The sequence below is a fragment of the Gopherus evgoodei genome, chromosome 5, assembly GCF_007399415.2.
Source record: "Gopherus evgoodei ecotype Sinaloan lineage chromosome 5, rGopEvg1_v1.p, whole genome shotgun sequence".
In the NCBI taxonomy this organism is placed as follows: Eukaryota; Metazoa; Chordata; order Testudines; family Testudinidae; genus Gopherus; species Gopherus evgoodei.
The window spans coordinates 30,801,623-30,817,487 of NC_044326.1; the positions used below are offsets into that span (position 1 = coordinate 30,801,623).

Genomic DNA, 15,865 nt, shown 5'->3' on the forward strand with positions numbered 1-15,865 from the left:
TCAAGGCTGGGACTGGGGTTTAGGCTGTGGGATGCAGGCTCTGGCCAGGCGCTGCTTACCTCAGGCAGCTCCTAGATGTGACCAGCATGTCCCTGCAGCTTCTAGGCAGCCAGATGGCTCTGCGCACTGCCCCTGCCTGCAGGCACCGCCCCCTTAGCTCCTCTTGACCATGGTTCTCAGCCAATGGGAGCTGTGGAGCAGGTGCTAAGGGCAGGGGCAGTGTGTGGAGCCTCCCTGCTTGCCACTGCGCCTAGGGGCTGCAGGGACATGCCAGCCGCTTCTGGGAGCTGCGCAGAGCCAGGGCAGGTAGGCAGCCTGCTTTAGCCTCGCTATACCACTGACTGGACTTTTGGCCTATTAAAATATTCTGGGTTGCTTTCAATAGCAACCGGGACATTGAGACCTCTTCTGGGAGACTCCTGGACATTTCCGGGAAAGTTGGCAACCCAACTTCACCATGCCCCTTTTTCTCTGGTTACACCACCTGTGCTGGCATCCTGAGGTGAGAAGGGACAAAATAGTAGCCACCCTGGATTTTCCTATGCAGGAGAAATCCTCCAGTGGCCTCATACAGGTCCTATAGTGCAGCAACATAGCTGAGGATCTGGCCTTTATTTTCCAGCAGTGAAAAGCCTGAGTGCCCTTTTGTGGATTGCAACACTGACAGCAAATGGATGAGTAAAATGCATGGGTAGTACTGTATTTTTCCCATTAAATCCGTACCAGGATTTTCAGCCATCCTTGATATATATTTATACACCCTTGTTGGAAACTAGGAATGGCAATATCCATAAGGATTTAGAGATCTTAGATACAGCATTAGAAGGTGTTTATGAGTGCACAGCGTTATAAACTGAAGAGCTTCGTCATGCAAACCTTAATCAGGCAAAACTGCCCACGAAGTCTGTAGAGAGACGAGGTGGGTGAGGTAATATCTTTTATTGGTGAGAAATATCTGCTGTTAGTGAGAAAGACAAGCTTTTGCGCCATACAGAGCTATATTTCAGGTCTGGGAAAGGTACTCAGAGAATCACAGCTTGCCTCGCTCACCAACAGAAGTTGGTCCAATAAAAGATATTACCTCACCCAGTTTGTCTCTCTCATATCCTGGGAATGACAGCCACAGCCACAACTATACTGCAATGAGGTCAGCAGGCTTTTTGGCTGATTGAGGAGCTCAGCTGGTCAGGCTGGTTTGGGGTTTTGTAACAATTCAGCATTTTTCATGCATTTTTGGAGATATTTATGAGACACTCAGCATGTTGACAGGTGTCTAGAAGTTAAATCCGAATCAAATGCCTTAATGAGTCTACTAGCATGAGAATTAGCTTTAGTGACAGCCTTTCTTGGCAAGCACGTACAACTCTTACAGCCACTTTATTTCCCTGTAATGGGTGCAATGCCTCATCACACTTAGCAACAGAAATACCAGTGTCTGCTAGCAACTGGGGGGGAAAATGATTCTTGGGGTGTTTCTGTCCATAAAATTAGCAGTAAAGCCTAAGGAATATTTTAGGTTTTGGACTAGTCCTGCCATTGGCCTCACACAGGTGTTACTGAGGATGAAACGGGGCCTTTTCATTCTATTATCTGCAAGCACCAAGACAAACTCCACCAGACAAGCATACTATGCAATGGCATTAATCCAAACTGTGAGTGGCATGAATTGGATGAGAATTTGGGTCACTGTGTTCTGACGAGGCTGTAAATTCATCAGTGCACTATAGTTTGCTGTGCATCCTTGTATAGCCCAAAGGAAATTCAGATGACAGCACATACCTATTTGTACAGCACTTAGCACCACAGGGTTCTGGGCCATGACTAGGGTTCTTTGGCAGTACAGTAATACAAATAATAAATAACTATAATAAAACCATTGCTTTGTCATTTGAGATGAGCTAGGTTTGCAATTTTAGGCTTTGAATCTAAACTTCCCCCAAAGTGCTGGGTGCTTGAATTTTGAATTCCTAATCAGACCCATTTCTACTAACAGTGGTTGCCACTAAAAATGCAACACTTGGCAACAGGTACCACACTGTTGCCACCATTATTTCTTATTTTAAGATTTTCAGTAAAGAATGAACTATGGTATGTCTGATACTCAGACTATCTTAAAGCTGAACCCAGGCAAACCATGTCCTCTTTGCTGAGGCAGCAATCTGTGCACAAGTTGAAAGAGTATGATAGTGGACATGCTCCCCCTACCTATCTGGGAGTTTCTCTGAAGTAAGGTGTGTTTTGGTACACCTCACTGGAAGGTGCCGCTCTGTATGATGGAGCCAAAGTAAGACAGTACAGTATAACATACAGGGCCAAATGTTCAAAACTACGTAACAGCAATAATCTATGTACGCAAAAATAATTTCACACACAACTGTAGTAAATATACAGTAGAACCTCAGAGTTGTGAACACCAGGGTTACAAACTGACTGGTCAACCACACACCTCATTTGGAACTGGAAGTACACAGGCAGCAGCAGAGACAAAAAAGCAAATACAGTACAGTACTGTCTTAAACATAAACTACTAAAAAAAGAGACAATTATAAAAAGATGTGATGAGGTAAGGAAACTGTTCCTGTGCTTGTTTCATTTAAATTAAGATAGTTAAAATCAGCATTTTTCTTCTGAATAGTAAAGTGTAAGTCAATGTTCAGTTGTAAACTTTTGCAAGAACTACCATATTTTGTTCAGAGTTCTGAACATTTCAGAGTTATGAACAACCTGCATTCCCAAGGTTTTTGTAACTCTAAGGTTCTACTGTATGCACATTTTTGAAAATATGGGCAACAGTGCGTGCATCTGGCTTGCAATCAGGGCTTAAATTCTCACCAAATATATCCCGGGACCTCAGGGCTCCAGCCCTCTGGGCACGCTTTGGCTCCCACGAGTTTGAAAATATGTGCCAGAGCTCTGCTCTGGACTGCTCCATCTGAATTTAAGCGCTGCTTGCGATAAGTGATCTTGGAGAAGATATGTTAATAATATTTTCCCAGCACGGTGTAGTGATATGTTGCTTACTCTGATTTTCCAAGGAGAGGTTTTACACCTCGCCAGCTTCAGCACTGAAAACTCCTGCTTTGTGCATGAAAAAACACACCGTTCAAAACTTGCCCATTATTTGTTGTTTATTGAGCACCATCAGTGTGCTTGGTGCTGTAGAAGCAAATAAGGAGATGATCTCTGCTCCAAAGAGCTCCTTGCATTCTTGGAGACAAGAGAACTCAGACACTGGCACTACACTAGCAGATGGCTCAAGCTCAAAGTCTCCTGGATTTTAGAAGGATACCCTTTATTTTTCATACGGCCTTCACAGATCCTAGAGACCACGATTATGTCCTCTGGAACTAGACTTGTTTGAAGAGACTCATTAAATATTATAGTCACTATGCGCCTGATCCAAAGGGCCATTGACATCAATATAGGCTTTGAATCAGGCCCTTTATAAGTATAAAAGCACCTTTTTCCGATCACAGAATTGGACCTCACCCCAAGCACCTGAGCAACAATACATCAAACAAATGCTGCAGTCACAAGGTGATTCTAACAATCAGGAGATTTAACTGTCATCTCTTGTGCTCCTGCAATTGGCAGACGAAATGTGAGGTGATTGTAACAAGCCAGTGAAAGCTTGCAATTGGACAAGATTGATTGCTATTTCAAAATGATGTATTTAGACTGGTTTAGACCTGTCTAATGGAAGCGAACTTTTTGAGGCCTGATACAGACAATAAACTCTGCTTCTGTATGTAAATTAGGAAGGATCTTTTTGATATACAAGCACAGGGGTGGCCAAATTTACTGACCCTCCGAACTTCATATGACAATCTTCAGAAGTTCGAGAGCCAGGGCACACCTGACGGGGCTTGGGGCTTCAGCCCTGCTCCTGCTGAAGCCCTGAGCCCTGGCAGGTACATCTCACAGGGATGAAGCCCTGAAACCACCTCCTTGCTGGGCAAAAGCCCCTATCCCACCAACCCACTACAAGGCAGAGATCCCGAGCTCCCCTCACCCATTCTGGTAGGTGGAGAATGGGGGTAGAAGTGGGGGCTCTGCAAGCTGCACGTTAACGATAAAAGAGCTGCATGTGGCTCATAAGCCACAGTTTAGCCACCTCCGTACTAGCAGCAACTGCATGAGGGCTATTGCTCCACTGCAGGCTGCCAACCTGAACTCGGTGCTGAAGGGGAAGTTTCAGTTCAAGGAGACCCCCCTCCACTCTACTGTCCAGGAACTGAGGCCATTGTTCCACCTTGGAAGGAAGCCCCCGCATACCGTCCCCATCCTCTTTTCACAGGCCTTCCCTTATCCCAGCCCAAATCCACTAAGGCTTGCTATGTCAGGCCATTCATTTGTACAACTGTCATTACCTTAAAAACATGATGCGGCCTGTTAGCACTGGAGGAGGTGAGTTCTGCCCCATAGTTAATTTCCATGGTCAGACAAGCCCTCTTGATCTGCCCCTCCTGCCCCCATTGGCAGGGCCGGCTCCAGGGTTTTTGCCATCCCAAGCAGCAAAGAAAAGCCGCTATCGCAATCGGCTCTATCGCCACCGCTCCAGTCTTCGGCGGCAATTCAGCAGCTGGCCCTTTGCTCCGAGAGGGAGTGAGGGACCTGCTGCTGAATTGCCACCAAAGAACCGGACGTGCCGCCCCTCTCCATTGGCCGCCCCAAGCACCTGCTTGATGGGCTGGTGCCTGGAGCTGGCCCTGCTCACTGGAAAGAAATCACTTCTTCTGGAGAAGTCTGAGGTGACAGAACTGCCAGCTTGACAGTGCCTCCAGGACCTGGACTTCAGAGAGTGCGGAGCGGCCTGAGCCAGGGACATATTTAAATTTGCTCAAATACATTTGTTAGTCTCTTAAGTGCCACAAGTACCCTTATTCTTTTTATATTTGGGCTCGAAGCCCTGTCTATCTGGGGTGAAGGTGGCCCTCACCTTGTAATTTTAGAACAGCCATCTTATATGTGTTGCAACCAGCCCTCCCAGCTGTAGTGTGGACATATTCTACATGTTCAGAAATCATGAGATTGGCTTACAAAGCAAGCCAGTTTTAAAAATGAATAGATTTGGACTTCTTTTCATTTGCCTTCTATTCTTTGAGCCGACAGGGTGCATTTGGTCACCTTTTCCAGCTTTTCTCTTTAATCATATAAGCTAGAATCTTACGTTATTTTGCTGAATTTGGAAATTCTCCACTAAGCACAGCACTCCAGGAGTTGGGCCTTTTAGAGAAACACCAAATAGGACAAGACTTGAGAGAAAACTGCAAGCTGAAAACATTATGACTCTAGCTTACAATACTTAAGACCTCTAACCACTTGGTTGGGGGTTTTTTTCTTCCTTTTTACACCTTTCTTTCTCTTATTGTCTTCTTTCATTCCTTCTAAATAGGGGGGCCTCCCTCAGCTCTGGGGGGGCTGTGGTAAATTGCACTCATCTGAGCTTAAAACTGTCAGTTGTTGGAGAACATCATCACTACAAAATAGGACAGGCAGTGAAGAATGCAACTGAAAACTCTTACGGATAATTTAGTTAGCTGGATGTAATTATCCAGTTGGACTTTGGCCAGGACATCATAGGATAACTTCTTTACTCTTACAAAGCTCACAACATGAGGCCTCTGATGACCACAGTTTAATCAATACTTTGCTTTTTATATGTCATCGTCTAAAAGACTCCAGCTGTATCAGTGTGATCGCTTAACATTGTGCTAGAGAATTGTTTCAGTATCAATTCAAAAGAGAGTGAGTTCCATCTGATATAAAATAGAGTCCAATATCCTAATGTCAACCTCCTACTTCCCTGTCCGTAAACTGGGATCATCATTATCATCTTGCTTCTGTGTCATTTGTACAGGGTTTAAGGAATGCAAAGTTTGTGAATTCAAAGCTTTCCTGGAGTGCACAGTACAGTGTGTTAACACTGTTATGCTTTCCGTACACAAAGAGTGGGATTCTCCCTCCTACTACAGCCATTGTATACTGCTGCAGCTGTACAAAGTCCCTTAGCTGACCAGGAGACAACTCCCCCAATGCAAGCACTCGATAGGATGGCCTAAGGTTTGTGAGAGGGTAAGGGGCAGAAGAGGAGTTCCCATAGCATCCACAGCTGAGGGTATTCTCAGCTCCTGCAGAATAGCCCAAAGGCACTCCTAAGCTTGGCCAGGGGCACAGCATCCCCACAGCAACCCAGAACGGAACAGGCACAAGGGTGGCCTAAAGCCACCTTTGGTTTCCTCTCCCAGGGCTGCCCCTCCTGTAGGCACAGCACCGATTCTCAACCAAAATGTGACTTTCCACAGGGGTGGTTTACTTCAGATCAAGGGGGGGAAAAACCAACAGAGAATAAAACAATCGGAATACCCCAAAGAGAAAGTAGCCTATAAAAACCTTCATCTTGATTCACTTCATGGTTTTACCTAACCCAGCAGAGAGGCAAGAAGTCTTTTCATATTTAAAAGTGTATCACACAGCAAAAAGAATGATAGCATCTCCTCTACCTTCACATACCTCAAATACTGATCTTAGTTTTTAATATATAAATATCCTATTACCCTCTCTCAGTTTGAATATCATAGAAGTACAGAGTATGTCACCTTCAAAAGATAATATTAGATTGAAAGAATTTCTTGGTTTTAATTTAATATCTAGTTTAAAACATTCTGGCTCACTGGTACAACCCTTTTCCAGCCTGACACATGCAAACACATCACAGAGCAGCGGTACAAATAAACAGTTTTGAACATGTTTCAGCCTTTCACATAGTCATTTTGAGGTGTCTACTACCTGTAAGTCAGTTTGTGATTTCCATGGTGGACTGGGAACTTTAAGTTAAATAAATGTATCATGACTGCACCATGATAGACATGATCAAAGGCTGACCCAGTTAAAAACCAGCCACGTGGCAACAACCCTATGGACTGTCTTTGCATGTAAGCGACCCCATTTCTTCCCCAGCTCTTTATCACTGCTCTATCTTGAGCATTAGCTTTTTCAATGGCAATAAGTAAGTAAGCTTGGAATGAAGCCAAAGTAAACTGTACCAGCGGTTAAAGAAGCCTAATAAATCCCTCACCTGGGACAGGAGCAGCCTTCCAAAAAACCAGTGACAAATGCAGCCTTGTTAATTAAAGAAATTAAGCCCCAATTCTCTTTCCCTTTTCCGCTTGTAGTGGCTTTCTAAGCAGGGCAGAGCTAGGATGGGGGTGAGTGGAAGGGGGCTTTGTGCTTCTTAATACAGAAGTCTCCAGAGCCCAAGTCTGCAGAGTCATGGCATTGGAGGGAGCAAGCTGGGGGTCTTGGCCACTCTGCAGCACCATCTCCATTCAAACCCATAAGGATTTGTCAGTGTACATAGCACTGACCTCAGAATTCTCTTATTCTACTTTCCCTTCAGGGGGCTTTAGGGTAGCAGATGGGGTTGAGGTATCCCCTGGCTCCTAAGGAATCCGTGCTGACATAGCATAGGGGAGCCATGCAGACACACTAGACCTCTGCACAGAATCCCTGGCTCCATGCCATGGCCTTGCAATCAATAGGATTCCCTGGCCCATTCATGGAGATGAAGGGCAAAGGCCCACCTGTGCTCCACAGGGGGAATAAAACTACGCCACCCTGATGCTATGATTGCAAGGGGACTCTGAGCTGAAACTTGTGACATTGCCTCTCCTTTTTAAGTAGGATTTTTTTCATGTAGGGTTTGAGCTAAGCCTCATTTGCTAACCAAATTAATACCACCTTTGGAGATACCCTGGAGGAAACAAACAAAACAGTGTATGGAAACGGACTGGAAAGTGTGCCAAGAACAGGAAAGGTGCGGCAGCCACTAACAAGTAAGAAGCTGCTCTGCCTAGGGCATCAGCAGCAGAAGGTAGAGGCGGAAAAGGGAGGAGAGTTCGTTATCTGAGCTCAGTCATGTCCACATGAACAGACAGCAATGGTGTAAAATGTGTAGTGCCTGAAGATTGATCCTCTGCGCTGATTGGCTGGGAACAAGTGAGGTGATATCAGGTGGTAGGTACTCGTTGGCTCCCTCAGGGCAAGGGGAAGGTTGGGTTATGTTGGAAGCAGGAAGGGTGAGTCACTCACATTCTAGTCTCTTGAGGGCAATTAAGCAACATGTTGTGAGATTAGGTGTGTAACTGGTACTGCTGCCAAAGAGAGGCATGAGTAAAGCCGAGCATGAAAAGTTATTAATGAAAATGTTTCCTGTAGTGAAAGTGAGTGAAAAACACATTGAAACATGTAAACTAGAAAGGAACTAAAGCTAAAAGGGCCTGACATTTCAACGAGCCTTAGCTCAGGCCTCCAATGTTGCACCACGGTAAATGCAGGCACCAATAAAAACACAGAGTGGTCTTCGTGCCTGGTGTGCAGGGTGCACTGACAGACGTGCATGAACTTGCTTCTGAGCCCACAAAATTAATTGCAGGTGGAAAAATGTGCAGAAAGTTTTTTCATACAATTGGAAGCTGTTTTTGAAAATCAGTCCCAAAATTTCCCATAAAATAAGGATAACTTTGTGTGTGTCAACATGACTGGAAATTATTTTAAACAATGTAACACTATTGGACAGCATGCAGCACTGATTCCACTTTATATTTCACTACAAAGCCTTGAGGGTTCTTGGCTGTCGGTGTTTGTTTATTTTTTCATCTAATATACAACAGGCATAGTTAAGAAGTTCATTGATGTTCACAGGTTGCAGGCTGGGACTATTCCCCATTTTAAAGGAATCCCTCTGAAACCTTCACTGCCTCTGAAACTAGAATGAATTTTCCAAGTCCGCCAATTCTACACCTCTTTCTCAGCAAGAGGTGCAAGCTATAAATCATGAGTTAAAAAAGTAAAAACACAGTAAACTATGCTTCATTGAAAAGGAAACCACAGTTCTTACAGAGATATTGCTAAGCAGTATATTCTTTTTTTACAATAGTCCCTGCCCCGAAGAGTTAATAATCTAATATGAGCCAGCTCTTGATCTGGGACTTAAGAGACCTGCGTTTAATTCCTAGTTCAGCCACAGACTTCCTGTTTGCCCTGGACCAAGCCATTTAATCTATCCTGTGTCTTATTTCCCCATTGTAAATGGGGTAATACTTCCCTTCCTCACAGGTGGTGTTGTGAGGACAAAATCCACAAGTGCTTTGTGATGTGTTCAGTTATGGAGAGAAGAACCATATTAATACTTCCTAACTAGACGATGCAACAAGTCAGCGAAGAGGGATTATCTAACAGTAGGGAAAAAATTGATAGAGGGAGCAAAAGCATTGTACAGATAGTCACTGTAGTCATGTGCACATCTTGGTGGGGCAATAAATCCTGAGCCAGTACCCATGTAAGCGGGCCCTTTGCATTTAGTTATGTAAGTAAACACTTCTCAGCATGAGTTGCAGTAGTGGGCCCTTAATAACTGCCTGAAAATGAATGAGGACTAAGAACCTAATCCTGCAAATCATTACTCACACAAATAGCCCCCTGGAACTCAGTGGGATTAACCTCTCCCTTTAGATGGTAAGCTTTTTAGGGCACACCTCATCTCATTTATCATAGAGTGCCAAATTATAGGTGGGGTGTCAATTATTTAATGACAGTAGATGTTGAGGTTCAAAAAAAGCTTTATAAACCATTGAAACACAAATTGTCAGCATCACATGCCAAAATATACAAAGTATATAACCGTACATCAAATTCTAGTAAGTTTTCAAGCAGTATTTGTCTTACTTTGTCTATCTGTAAATTTTGATTAGTATCAATGAAATGTGTTTTCATCTGTGTGTGTGTGAACACAGTGAAATCAACATTTACTGATAAAAATATAATGCTTTCAAGCTTAGCTACATGGTGGGGGCGGGGGGAGTGTCTCAGGCTGGAGCATGCACTGGGTTGTGCCACTCTGGCTTAGTCCTAGATTCACCTGGCAAGCAGCCATAAAAGGAGTGATACTGTGCACAGATAGGCAGAGGTAGAATAGGCTTAAGGTAACAAGACATTCATTGACTGGTTGTGTTACTGTAACTAGTTAAGCATTAGGGTGACCAGATAGCAAATGTGAAAAATCGGGACAGAGGATGGGGGGTAATAGGAGCCTATATAAGAAAAAGCTCCAAATATCGGGACTGTTCCTATAAAATCGGGACATCTGGTCACCCTAAGTTAAGAATGGACATTTGCCAGCATGGCTAGAACAGCGGAACCCTTAGAAACAACCCTGCCCACAGCTCACTATGTTCATCTATCTATCTATGAGTTGGCATGACTTGAAACTATCATATAGGTTGCTGGCTGCATCTGGTACATCTTTCCATTGTGCAGCATGTCCCAGATCTGAAGAAGAGCTCTGGGTGAGCTTGACAGCTCATCTCTCCCAGTAGCAGAAGTTGGGCTAATACAAAATATTACCTCACCCATCTTGTGTCTACTGTATAGTTACTCATACAAGCTTGCCTCAGTGTATGATTGCCTGAGCCAAATGCTGCTGCTAAAGCTTTCTTCGCTTCTGATTTTGTTTCTTGTCAAAACATTCTCCTAATAGCAGGTAGTCTTTGCCAAAAAAGAATGGTTAGCAGCTAGAATTCAAAGCCAGGAGTGAGGGTACAGCATGCACCTTAAAATCCCTACACATAAGATTGGAATAATTGGTAACTGATTATTAGTCATCCACCCCTTTCTAAGGAGCCTGAAATATTGTCTCCCCAGCCTCCTCAGCAAGTGGCAGCAATTCCTCTTTAGTGATGCTTTGCAGTGGCCATTAGGGTCAAATGCAAATGTAGAATACCTGTGGTTAAGCCTTCTCTTGTCAGATGGCCTTTGTAAATAAAAATGTGACCATTAAGTAAAATAGTAGTAAAAATTGTGTATGTGTGCACACGCTGCCACATCAGCAGCATGATGCCTTTGCCAATCTGTTATATAAAGGATTCATTTGTCTGTAGCAATATAAGAAGTGGCATGAAATATAATCAGGTGCAAAACCATGTGCGCTGTGAGCTTTTAGAGTAAAGCCAACAAAAAACTGTGACAACTGAAGCCGATTCCATTTCTGTTCTGCTCTGCCGAAAGCAGCTCAACCCTGTGTGATATGATGGATTCAAGTCTCAACCAGTGTGGTTGCTTTTAAAGAGCAAACTTTTGGAAACATCCTGCTAGAAACAATTCAGCCTATAGCACCAATGTCTTCTTACTGAGGATATTTGTATGAAAGAATGTTTTTTTTTTCCCACTAAAAAACACAGTACATATCTAGTCTTTTTCAATGTAAATGGAAACTGATATTAATTGATTGCTGAGACTGAAAAGTGCATGCAACTGGGCTGAATTGTTGCAGAAACCAAATAGGGGAATATTAAGATTCCCCTCCCCTGGGGGTGGGGGGTACATCATAACAGCCAAACTGCATCTAATCTAGTATCCTGTCTTTCAACCGTGAACAATGCCAGGTGTCCTGGAGGGAATGAACAGTAATCACGAAGTGATCCATTCCTTGTCACCCATTCCCAGCTTCTGGCAAACAGAGACTATGGACACCATCCCCGCCCATCCTGGCTAGTAGCCATTGATGGACCTATCCTCCATGAATTTTTCTAGTTCTTTTTTGAACCTTGTATAGTCTTGGCCTTCACAACATCCTTTGGCAAGGAGTTCCACAGGTTGACTATGTGGTGTGTGAAAAAATACTTCCTTTTGTTTGTTTTAAACCTGCTGCCTACTAATTTCATTTGGTGACCCCTAGTTCTTGTGTTATGAGAAGGAGTAAATAACACTTCCTTATTTTTTTTTCTTCACACCAGTCATGATTTTATAGACCTCTGTCATATCCCCTCTTAGTCACCTCTTTTCCAAGCTGAAAAGTCCAAGTCGTATTAATCTCTCCTCATATGGTAGCCGTTCCATACCCCTAATCATTTTTGTTGACCTTTTCTGAACCTTTTCCAATTCCAATACATCTTTTTTGAGATGGGGCAAATACTGCACACAGATGTGGTCAAGATGTGGGAGTACCATGGATTTAATACCATGGTAGTTAAATAATCATCTAACTGATTCTCCCCAAAAATCTTTAAGTCAGTCCTGAGGCAAGTATTGTGATCATTATGGAGGGGAACTGGTTATGTTTTGGGGAGAGGCAGAAATAAATGGTTTGCAACCCACCCAAAAGGCCCGGGGCAACTCTGCTTGTTAAAATGTTCAGCTCTTTCCAATTATTCCCATATTGCAGAGCTCAAATCAGCTACAAAGCCATTAGTCCCACCCCAAGCCCACAGGATATGTATGATTTATATGTTTAATTGCTTCCAATTTATTTTTCAATGGTTACCAATAATCACTTGTCATTATTTAACATTAATTTCTGAAAGTTCTATTCTCTCACAATTTCACTACATTGTCACAAAGTACAGATAAAATCTGTAAGACCCAGCTAAAGTGAAAGTTATGCAATTTTTAATGCACTTAATTCAGTTTTTTGTCAAAACATAATCGCTATAAGTGAGGCATTTAAACTTTGTTAAAGTTTGGACAGAACGTATAATCAATAAGCAGTACAAGTGGTCTAGTTCTTAGAGCCAGAGACTGGGAGGCAACTCCTGGGGCCTATTTCTTGCTCCTCAATTAACTTACTGTTTGAGTTTGGACAAGTCGCTTAATCTCCGTGCCTCAGTTTACCCATCAAAAATGCATATAATATTTACATGTGCTCTATCTCTGTGATTCTTGGATGAAAGTACAATGAAAAGCTTTGCAAATTTGTCCTGCAAATGTATCAGCCCAGGCACAAAATCTTGTTGCCCTTTACTTTGAGGATAATGAACGAACAATAACTTAAGAGCTCATTTTAAAAAAATATTTACCCTGACTGTGAGCAGAAGTACAATTTTGCAAAGCTGCAAAAGTATTATTATTAAAATCGCTATCTAGGTACACCTCAGTGTTTTGCTACTATTAATTATATGTCCTCTACAAATACCTAAACTGCAAGAGATCTGTTTTAACACACAGGAAAAACCAAACAAAAAACAATCATTTTTAGTCTATTTTGAAGTTTATTATGCTCAGCAATTTTGAAGTCAAAAGTATTGTACACCGTGAAAAAGTGCATAGCACTGAAATCATCACTTTGGCCAACACAGCGCAAAGAGAAAAAATTAGAAGACTTTGCTTTATACACATCTTTACAGAGCTTGTAACATCCATTGTTAACATTTGCATAGCAATCTATATACAGCATCTTCAGCTACACCAAGTACAGAGCATTGCAAGAAATACAAGTCAGAAATTGCAGTTGTTCTCTTTTGCTTTTATATACACTATAGAAAATCAGAGGCAAATCTAGAATGTATGCAAGAAGTAGATAGGACCAAACTTTCAGCAACTAAGAATTTTACCAATACCCTAGAATTCTATTTTCTTATCGGCATTTTTTATCCTGTATCATTGTGATAAAGAAGTTGCACCAAGATCTCCATGTTTCTGAACAGTATTCTTCAGCCACCTTTTGCTGATTGATGTAATCTGTATCTTCAACGCAGTCATTGGAACTTTTCCCTGGCTGATTTTCAAGTGTAATAGCAGGTGCTGAAGTCTGTGTGATCTCTTTTCTAGGGTGAGCAGTCTTGCCTTTTATGGAGTCTTGCAGCGTTATCAGGCTTGAGCTGGTCAAGGTGAGATGGGCACTTCGTGGCCCCTTCTTACATACTTTAGATTTTAGAATACCTTTTGGGTCTTGACAGATATTCTTCTGTTTCTTTAGGGATCGGGAGATTTGTTTCCAGTATGGTTTTTGATTTGCTGCAAATTGAGGACAGGTGGAAGGACTTCCTGAAAAATCACACCGGAAGCTGCTTTCACCTTTCTTGCATTCTACTTTTAGGGTAACAGTGTCTACTTCAGTCACTGCCCAGGTGCACTCAGAATTATCTTTGGTTGTAAACTTGCCTTTAAGTGAAGGTTTACCTCCTTTGGAGTCCTGTCCCTTCTCATTCTCTTGTTTAGTTCCAGTTTGTTTTTTTCTACCTTTTCCACCATTTTGTCTCTCTTTTTTTCTTTCCTTCTGTGCTTCACCATCAACTACTAGGGTCTGAGAGACCAGAATCAACACACAAAGAAGTGCAAAACTTCTGATGTTCATGATCTCTGCTTTTCTTGTAACCTATTTTGAAAATAACAATAAAAAAATTCACACACAATGTTGGAATTCATCCAGTTGCTGCATTTTTAAAGTTTTTAGGAATAATAGTATATTGCTCACTGACAATGGCATTAAAATGACACGTTACTGGTAAAATCTACCGAATTTTCTGGAAATAATCTCAAAGTTAGTTCATATTGTATTTGAGGACTAAAGCCGTGCATGGGATGTACCCATTCACACCATTTAATTAATTCTTTCCTAATGGGCAGCACATAAAGAGCCTTAAACTTGTTCTTGGGAAACTGGAGTCTGATCCTGCAACTCTTACTCAAAGCAGTAGTCTTATTTACTTCAATGCGACTACTAGAGTAAGGGCAACTCACATGAATCAGGGTGGCAGGATTGGGTTGCTAGACAGTGGCTGTACCTTGAATCATTGGGTCCTTACTTTGGAATAAGAAATAGATCTAGTTTCACTTTTGAATATGTTTGCAATATATTGAGTCAATCTAAAACTACCCAAATGTAGAAAATATAAATTAATTTATTATGCATAACTTCAATTTTAAATGTAGATGTCCAGCAAATTCAAGGTGGCCAAACACAATTTTAAAATTAAAGTCCATATCCTGCAAGCTGCTCTGTATAGGTGGATCCTGGCATCTGCACAGAGTCCCATTCATTTCAATGAGGTCCAGCTATATTAAGCAGCTTGCAAGGTCAGGACCTAGTGATATGATGGAATTTACAATACGTGTAGGTAATTTATAATCTGGTCTTCAAATGGATGCAGTTCCTAGATGCCAGTTCATATACTTGCACCAGACCTGCATCCAGTAGTTAAGTTTCTATGTGAGCAAGTTAGCTATTCTTGGGAGGGCATTCCATCAAGGAAGATATTTCAGCATTTACTTATCTGTAAATACTTAAATTTAATCCAGCAGATTTACTCATCTGAATGTGAAGACCCCAGAATATGAGAGGAGAGATCACTTTTGTACATCTCTTCTTTTCCTTGTCCCATGCCTAGCTACTACAGTGTTTGGCATGGCATGAAAACCTATGACAGCTAGATCTCCATAGCAAACATTGCACATTATTTACAGCTCTAACACTTCTTAACAGGCAAATCAAATGATTAAACCCCCAAAACCTTGTCTATAAATTACGTGACATTAACATTCTACTGCAAATTTAATACTGAAAATGTAAGATAAGTAGGACACATACCTTGCACAGTGCTTGGATTTATCCAATTGCAATTCAAGTGGAATATTGGCTCTTTCAAAAGTGTCATGCTAAGTTATAAAGCAGTGTGCTATTTATAAAGGCAGAGACACACCTTTATCCCTCCAACAAGGTTATTACAACACAATTGAATGCTTCAGTGACTTATTCATTTACTCTTGACACACTTTCTTGAAAAGATGCCAGTGATTGCTTATAGCAGTACAAACGAAATCAGCTACAGTGAGGTGATAGAGGTGTGGTGAGTAAATTAGATGTTACACCAGCCAAGTCCTTACCTTTTCTCATATAGTAACAAGAGTTTTGTTAAGTCATGGATTCTTTAAATAAGCTTTCCCTATCCACTAAGGGCTGGATCTTGCAAGAGGCTGAGTACCCTTAACTCTCACGGAGTTCAGTGGGAGCTGGGTGCACAGCACCTTATAGGATCAAGCCCATCATGGGCAGTTTGCTGCACTGTTTCTGGGAGTTTTTATAATCTAGCAA

At 42.1% G+C, this 15,865-nt stretch overlaps 1 protein-coding gene across 1 annotated transcript; it reads right to left on the reverse strand.

Annotated features, from left to right (window-relative positions):
- Positions 1–13,316: 13,316 nt before the first annotated feature.
- Positions 13,317–15,434, reverse strand: FGFBP1 (fibroblast growth factor binding protein 1). Its single transcript, XM_030563980.1, has 2 exons — positions 15,362–15,434; positions 13,317–14,149 (listed from the first exon to the last, which is right to left on the reverse strand). The coding sequence occupies exon 2, from the start codon at positions 14,126–14,128 to the stop codon at positions 13,409–13,411; it is 720 nt and encodes a 239-aa protein (XP_030419840.1). The 5' UTR covers positions 14,129–14,149; positions 15,362–15,434; the 3' UTR covers positions 13,317–13,408.
- Between the last annotated feature and the right edge of the window lie 431 nt (positions 15,435–15,865).